The sequence below is a fragment of the Balaenoptera acutorostrata genome, chromosome 14 (assembly GCF_949987535.1).
Source record: "Balaenoptera acutorostrata chromosome 14, mBalAcu1.1, whole genome shotgun sequence".
Lineage (NCBI taxonomy): Eukaryota > Metazoa > Chordata > Mammalia > Artiodactyla > Balaenopteridae > Balaenoptera > Balaenoptera acutorostrata.
In genome coordinates, this window is record NC_080077.1 from 13,958,340 (window position 1) to 13,966,768 (window position 8,429).

The 8,429-nt window shown below is 33.7% G+C and overlaps 1 protein-coding gene across 1 annotated transcript; it reads right to left on the reverse strand.

Moving 5' to 3' along the window:
* Window positions 1-238: 238 nt before the first annotated feature.
* Window positions 239-5,149, reverse strand: VIP (vasoactive intestinal peptide). Its single transcript, XM_007186142.2, has 5 exons — window positions 5,043-5,149; window positions 3,093-3,215; window positions 2,029-2,133; window positions 1,129-1,260; window positions 239-307 (listed from the first exon to the last, which is right to left on the reverse strand). Exons 1-5 carry the CDS (start codon window positions 5,147-5,149, stop codon window positions 262-264), a joined length of 513 nt encoding a protein of 170 aa, XP_007186204.1. The 3' UTR covers window positions 239-261.
* Between the last annotated feature and the right edge of the window lie 3,280 nt (window positions 5,150-8,429).

An 8,429-nucleotide genomic window follows, 5' to 3' on the forward strand; every position in this document is an offset into this window, starting at 1 on the left:
CTGTTTACTCATTGTGAGCTTTCTCTTTCATGCTAGCAGAACACTGCGTGAATAGTTTCAAGCTGTTTACTAAGCTGGGGTCCACTTCAGGTAGAAGTGTCCTTCTTAGATGAGGTCTCACTGAGAGAACTCTAAGATGTTTTTTACCAAGTGACTCTTACCTACTTAAATAGTTAGATGATTGCTGCTAGAATATAATAACACACAGTGATACTCACCACTGGGAAGCTGTCAGCAGCTTTGCTCCAAAGAACTTTTTCATCATTTTTCTATCTCTTCGAGAAAGTTAGGAGATTCTCCCTCACTGCTGCAGACCAGAAAGAGAGAATCGTGCATGTTAAGGCTCTTGGATGAGAAAGCTTCTAAAGGAGAGGTGATGTGTGACCCAGGTTGTTCTAGGTGCTCTGTAAAGTGCACTAGGAGCTAACCAATTCTCCTTCAGGTGAGTCATTACCTATGAATGGTTCTTCAATCTTCAAGTGTCTAAAAGTTTTCTTACAGAATTATAATCTGGTGGGCAAAAAGAGTCATCTTGCCTGATTTCACCCAAACAGAATTGTCCTTCATACTCACCATCTAAACAAAAATAATTAGAATAAAAAGAGAGAGTACCACATGTCCTATATATTGTGCTCTGATATTTACACACCACGGAGAGACATAAGTTTTACTGAATCTGAGAAGACAGAATAATTCATGGTTTAATTCGGTAAAATGCAGATATTAAATATGCAGGTAAAGGGAATTCCATGTGGTACCAAATTGCTAGTTGACTGCCCTTTACACGTTTTAAAAATCAGCACTTTTGATAAAACCTGTTCCCAGACTCAGACTAGATGTCTCTACAGTCATCATTTTTAACCCTGGAAGCACAGTAGAATCAACTGGGGAACTCTTAAAAAATACCAAGGTCTAGAGCTGCATCTCTAGAACCACTAATTTCCTGGCACTTGGTCTTGGGTTAGGCTCAGACATCAGTATTTTTTAAATTCTCCAGGGTAGTCTAATGTTAGCCAAGGTTGAGAATTACTGCTTCAGAGCTAGAGAGAGAGAGACATCTCCATATGCAGCTTCTATTTTGAAAGTCATTTACAATTTCTCATTTTAGCAAGTTCTCTGTTTCTTTACCTCCGCTTTCCATTTAGAATTGAGTTCAAGTATTTCTTTACAGCCATTTGTTTTCGAAGGCGGGTATAGTTGTCAGTGAAGACTGCATCTGAGTGGCGTTTGATTGGTCCCTGGTCTTCTGAGATGCTATTGCTAAGAAACGAGAGAATAAGGAAACCAAATAATTTTAACAAGAAATGATAAAGGTACCAAAGGTCTGAATTTCTTGGAGTCAGATAAAAAGGAATTCCAACACCCAACTCATTTTCTATCACAAAAAGACTGAAAGAAAAATGCTTCTAAGCCTAAGGATGGGGAGCAAGGAATAATCCAACATACTTTGGCCTTTACTAGGAGTGCCTTTAGACACATTCTGTCCTAACTGAGCAAATAATTTATCAAAAAAAAAAAAAAGGGGGAATACTTGAAGTTGTGTTTTGCCATTGGAAGGAAAAATTCTTTAAAAAATAATACTTCTTTATGAAGCTATGCCACTCTGAGTAGTACCTTCTACATATTCACTTATTGGCCATTTAAAGACAGAATCTTCCAATGTTTGCTTTGAGCAGGAAGTAAAACACAAACACTAAGGTTAACCTTAAAATTTGCTTCAGTTTGTACTATGTCTTATTTACTTTTTACTGTGTCTAGTTCAGTTTGTTTGCAGATTTATAAATGATTATTATTTAAGAAAAACAAGTGTGTCTGGAGCCAATGAGTATGATATTACCAGGAAAACTTCTTTTCTTAATCCATGGGCCTGGTATATTTTATTGAAGATATAAATTATTTGATAACTAAATTAAACATTATCAAGAGTTATCCATTTCGAATAAAGTAAATAAGTTGTTTACAGTGAAAATATAATTGTCAAATTTAATAATCATAACATGTTTTTAAAAAATAATAAATTCTCTTTACCTAATTCGTTTTCCAATAAGGGACTCAAGGTACTTTTTGGCAGAAAGTTGACTTAAGAGTCTACTATAGTCACTGGTGAAAACTCCATCAGCATGTCTGACATTTCTGAAACAAGGAAGAAAGGATAGTCATTATTTTGTAAATAGTTTGCTAAAATATTATTTTGGCTCATTAGATATAAAAGAAACATCAACTTATTTGAAAGCTCCTCATGTAAACTTAAATCCAAAAGGAGGTTTTCTAACAACCCAATAAACAATATAATCTATCGACTTATTCTAATGACTTATATCTATATTTCCAGCCCAACAGTTTGAAAAATTAAAGAAATTAGCTTTTTTAGAAGCATATCTCAATATCAAAATAATATTCTCTGGTAGAACCTATAAAACTAATTCTCTTCTAAGAAATACTGGTGGGAAAATATATTTAGTTTCTATTTATTTATGGTGCTTTATTTCTTCTATTCTGAATAAAGATATATGCAAAGGGAAATTATCCTGATTTTAGCAAAAAATCCTCTTATGCCTTTTGCTATTTCTTCTGCCAAAATATTTGGAAACAAAATCTCTTAAGATAGAAAGGATCATAGAGCCTATCAAGCAAATTTTCCATCCAAATGAGAAATAGTTTTTGCTTTGTCTTATAGTTTTTGCTTTGTCTTTTGTATAGAGTTACCCTGTCTACATGGGAATGCTGCTCTGGAAAAATGGTTCCGTGAAATGCATAGCTTTTATTATTAGACACCTTTTCTTTACATAGAGGTGAAACTCTTGAATGCTATAAATGCTATAGTTTTACAAGAATCGGCACATCTTCTGCTGTTAAAAATTTATGCAACAGAATATAAGTGGATGAGTTGCTCAGCCTGGCCTGTTACAACCTCTCTACATGAAAATCATGTACAGCAGCAAGAGTTTCAATAAATCAGGCTGAATGAAGCCATGACACATGGAAACTTGTAATGCTGTGCTATGAGAGTAGCTTCATGGTGACACAAAAACAAAATATTTAGATTTCAAAAAAGCATTTTCTAAAATAAAACACAATAAAAATGAACTCACCTGGATACATCATAATAAGGTGTGTCATTTTCAGCTAATGCATTTTGTAAAATGTCAGTGTCTGCTTTTAATGAAATTTGGTCAGGTTCATTTGCTCCTTCAAAAGGTATTCTGTCACCCACCCTGTTAGGAAAAAATACTGTAAAGTATAATACATTCCTTTCTCAGAAGCTAGTGCTTATGGTTTTACAAACATTTGAAATAAGTTATTCAAAATCTTAGGCTATATCACCCATTCACAATATATGGATAGCATAATTGATTTAATGGCTTCTATGGTTTACGAGAGTATAAATAGTGGAAGTTTTGTTTATCCCATAAAATACATGCCATACAACTTTTACAGGCTTTATGTACCAGAAGAGCTACTTAGTTCAGTCTTTCAGAGCATGAAGCAAAGTACACTTCCTTGGCAATAGCTTCACTTTGCAAAGTTCACAGGTAGAAAGATTTTATACAAAATAGAAACTTTGGAAAATTTTTTATATTCAATGTGAAAATTGGGAGTAATTCATATATTTGTTGATGGTCAGTATTACTTGTCTCAACATCTCTCAAGAGCTGAGTATTAACTATTTTTCTTTCTCTAAGTCCCTAAACTTTGCTTCAAAGATTCACCTTGGTGTGATGTATTTCTATGTATTGACCAAGTCCGAAGACTTTCTCCATCTCTGAATAGTTACTCAAATTCAATGAATTTTGTCTAGCTTTTTTGTTTCAAATCTTATGTAGTAACACAATTTTAATAAGGGATATACAATGCTTTACTGGAAGACTAAGCATAGACATGCCTATACATGGAATATGACCATACTTGTGAATGCATGCACAATTTGAACACCAGCACACTGTTAAAATTATGTGTGTGCATATTTTCACTGTTGGGGTAAACTTCTAAGGAGTGTGTCGCCTGCCGGGCACTTGTGTATTTTTTGGTGAGGCAGTAGCTGGTAGACAGTAGCAAGCAGCCCTCTTTGAGTATGAAGCCTAGCAATCAATGCAAACTTCGACATTCTTTAGATTATTCATCTCTTGTGATATAACCATTCAGATAGACTCATTCTATTTAATTATCAAAGCAACATATTATCTGGCTTTAAACAGATTTCACAGAGAACCACTAACAGCTAAGAGATTATTTACTCTATTGAGCATAAGCCTACCTTGAACAAAGAATTAGGAATAAGAAAATAAGCAAAGAAGTGATTATTTGTCCTTAGATACAGTAGTCCCTGTAAACTGGAAGGAAACTAATGTAGTTTCCATTTACTGTTTCCTTCCTTAGCATAAATTTATTTCAGATAAAGCTTTAAAGATGAGTTGTATTATACTGTATGAACTTGAAATATGAAACACAACATAGAGAGCAGTGAAACTAAGGAATTGTGATAAAAACCAAGTCCCTTAAAATTCATTCATTGGGGGAGGGTGTCTCAGTAGATCAATTATCCCACAATTTTTAATATTGACAAATTGATTCTGCCTAGTCTGTCCAACATGATTTTATGCATATTCCACTAATCAACTACTCATCTTATGATTATTTGCTGACTGATCTTGAAAATGAATTAAAATGAGGTAGGCAACTAGACACCTGTTTTTCCAACAGAAACTGAACTGAACTGAGATGACAATGGAGAATAGCTCATTACTCATCTAAAACTGGTTTTGAATGAAAGGAAAGTCAAACCCTCCTTCTGCCTTGCTCGGAAGTGTGATCCACCCTACCCATAAAACTAGTCATTGACACTGTCTCTCTGGCCCTGAGAGTGACCAAGACAGAATAATCATGTTGACCTGAAGTTGAAAAAACTTGCTTAACATGTCAACCAACAGATTTAAATAACTAATACATAATTTTTTAAATTGAGCTGTCCAAAATAACACATAGGAAATTCCCATTTACATGGAGAAGGAATGTTCAACTGTCTGAATTGAAAGAGAACCTACCTTAGAGCAGATGGTGCTCCAAAAAGAGGCCATGCCAAGGTCTGCGAGAAAAGCACGCTGAAAAGTGTCAGGAACATGAGGAGCTGGGGCTTGCTTCTCGCTTCCATCTCTGTACCTCGAAAGGGAGAGAATCACATCAGCTTTTCCAACCACAGATGGTCCAGTAAGGTAATTCTGAGTGTCTAGCAGTAATATCTTAAGGCTCTTGCAGAGTTTAGAAAAAGTAATTTTCATCGTATAGAAAGAGTTAAACTGCAATATGATTACTTTTTAAATCAAAAAGGTTTTTGTGTGTGTGAATGGTGTTTGAAAAAAAATTAGGATCTTTTTCAACTGCTGCCTCTCACTAGGCACAAGCATATATTGAATGCAATACTTTTATAGTACTGGAGGTAACTATAGGGACAATTTTCTTATAACAGAGTTGTAACATCCATGTTTAGTGTTTTTTCTAACTAAGGAAACAACTTCAAGAAACTAAAGTTTCTTCTTTTACTCTAAGTTTTTAGTATCTGATTAATATAAAACAGGAGTGTCATCTATTTAATAACGTATGTATATATGTATATACATATCCTTATAAAATTATTTTGTATATACATTTTTTCCTCTTTCAATTGTAGATGTTACAATTAACATGGAGCTTAATCTCCTTAAAGAGTTTGGTTTTGAACAAACTAACTCAATTAGTAGTGAAAATTAATACAAAAAAAATCATTGAACCACATATTACCACTGAAATAATTTTTGCCATAAAAGGAAAAATATATTAAATACAAAGCCTGTATATTTTTACATCTAATACACTTACACATTTCATTTCTAAATGGTTTCTAAATAGAAATTTAGGAGTTTGATGTCTGTTTCTTGTGCTGTCTGTAAAACTCACAGCATTTAAATTTAAAGAGGAAAATAAATGCTTTTTAAGTTCATGTAACTAACATATGAAATAGAAAGAATAGCACTAAAAAGCAAGTTGAAACTTCCAAAACAAATGTACCCACTGAACCTTCAGTCAAAAATTTATATACAAGCCAAAAAAAAAACAAAACAAAACCCTACTTTAACACATTATTTTTAAAGGGGCATTGAGTAAAAGAAAAAGCAGGGTAAAGCATTTTCCAACTAAAGAATTCAGAAAACCCTTTCATATGTGGGAAGTTGAGGCATTTCTTTACTTACCAGGTGAGTTAGAAACCTGTATTTTTGTTGTTGTAAAGGAGGAGCACTGTAAAATTCTTTTTCAAGAGAAAGAAAAACTCAATATATCCTGAGAAAAGTTCCAGAGGCAGGGGGAGAAAAAAAAAGAAGAAAGGTAAAGTTTTCACTTACCTTGTTGAGTAGTGTTCCTTGGGAGCTTTCTGTTCCAAGGAAAATATTAGAGCTGTCTCAGGTGCTGAAGTCCCGTGAGGCCGACAAAGTCTCCACCGGTGCTCTTGCCCTTAGAGCTGAACCAGAACTTGGTACTGGCCGAGGGTTGGCTACTATTGCCAGCAACTGCTTTTCACTCTACCCTGACCAGCATTTCAAAGCCCATCATTTTATAGGGCTTAGGCGTAGGGCTGAGCAATCACAAAGCTCTCTGAAAGACGTCACAGTAGTACTCTCATGGGATGAATAGGACTTGAAGTTCTTATTAAATTGTCATTATGCCTGATTTTTATAAATTTATAGTGAGTAACTTCAAGATGTAAGCTATAAAGAGGAAATTTACTTTTCTTTAAACAAAAAAAGGTACCAAGCTTAATGTGAAATATTTTAATCTCTAATGAGTAGCAATGAAATAAAAGACTGATTAGTGTTATGGCCAAGGCCACTGGAATTCCTTCAGAAAATAAGAATTTTATGTACAGGAACAGATGCAGAAAGCAACAAATACTTAGGCTCATATGCTTACAGACATATTATAATTCTCCTTTATTATAAGGCATCAATTGCCCTAAAGCCTTTTTATTTTTATACTATTCATGTAGATCCTGACTTAATCTTTCTTGAGATCTATCCTCATTTTAAAAGCATCCAGAAATAATTTTCCATATTCTTTTTTCTATTACTACTTTTTCTTTATATTGAAACAAGTCCCTGGATAAATTTTCAAAAAGCCTCTAAGATACTGTAATATACACACTGTTGCTTAGAATAGTAGCAGTACTGCTGTTTCACATTAGCATAAAAATGTCATAATTCCTAATGCATTTTCACATACATGACCTCAAATGATCCAAAAATAAATTATCGTACTGGATAGTCCCAAAAGTTCATTTTTTTCTTTATTTTTGAACATTAAATTCATCAGTTTTTTAAAGTCTTGCACTGTGTGAAATTATATATATCCCTGAACATACACCACACATATACCAGCTTTTAACATTTCCAGCTCAGTCACTTGACAGGTGATTACAAAGAACTAGTTGGCAAGCATTTATGGAGTACTTTGATAAACACTTAATTTCTATTTGTGGGTTTTTAATTCAAAGTAGCCTAGCATCAGAGTTTAAGGTAAAAATGCAGCTACCTGAACAACTTCATGGACAACAAAGTAAAATGTTACCCTCCCTTTTGTTTAAAAAAAAAAATGGCCAGGGTGTGTATTCTTGTATATTTTTCTTTGTAAGTCCCTCAAGGGGTAACAGCTCTAAAGCCCCCTTTCTTTCTTCTGCTTTAGGATTTCAGTATCTATTTCCTTCATTCAAATTCAGACTGATCCAGCAAAAGAATATCCTGCTTTGCTTAATCATATTTTCTAATCCAGTTACAAGAAAAATTCAATGAATTAAATTTCAAAACGTCTGGAAATTTGTTTCCCAGTTGACAGCTCTGACTGAAGCCAGAGTTCCTGTGGCTTAATTCCAGGAAATCTTTTTTTACCTGATATTTACAAACTAGAGGTTGAAATCATTCTCATATGGAATTTTTTTTATCCTTAGTTCTTCATCACCTAATTCCCAGTGAAGCAATTTTATCTGAGAACAGCAACAGCAAAATAAGTTGATTGAGAGTCACAGGGAACCCAGTGCTGAAGGTAAGCAGAAAAATCTAAAAGAAAAAAGACATGAAGTTGATTATTATTTGGTCTAAGCAAGTACTTAGCATTCACACAGAGTAACTACAGTAGGTTTTCCAATGGTGAAGACAGTTTCTCCCATTATAATAATAAAACACAAAAATAAAGAGAAATAATTCAAACTTATTACCTCTGAATAAAAATAAACTAAATCAAAGAACTGCGTTTTTTCCTACGAATTTAAATTAGAAATCAAAACTGAATTTCAAAATGGGATCATAGCACCATCTTCAGGTTGAAAAGCCTTAATTCAGAAATTTTTTTAAAAATGTGTTTCTTCTCTTTTCTTTCAATGAAATGGATGTAAACCAGAGGCTCTTTAT

Coding starts and splice junctions, on each gene's coding strand:
- VIP (XM_007186142.2), bottom strand. CDS start 5,149: ATGGAAGCGAGAAGCAAGCCCCAGCTCCTCATGTTCCTGACACTTTTC. Junction 2,134..3,092: donor CCTTATTATGATGTATCCAG/GTGAGTTCATTT, acceptor TCCTTGTTTCAG/AAATGTCAGACATGCTGATG. Junction 308..1,128: donor ATTCTAAATGGAAAGCGGAG/GTAAAGAAACAG, acceptor TCTGGTCTGCAG/CAGTGAGGGAGAATCTCCTA.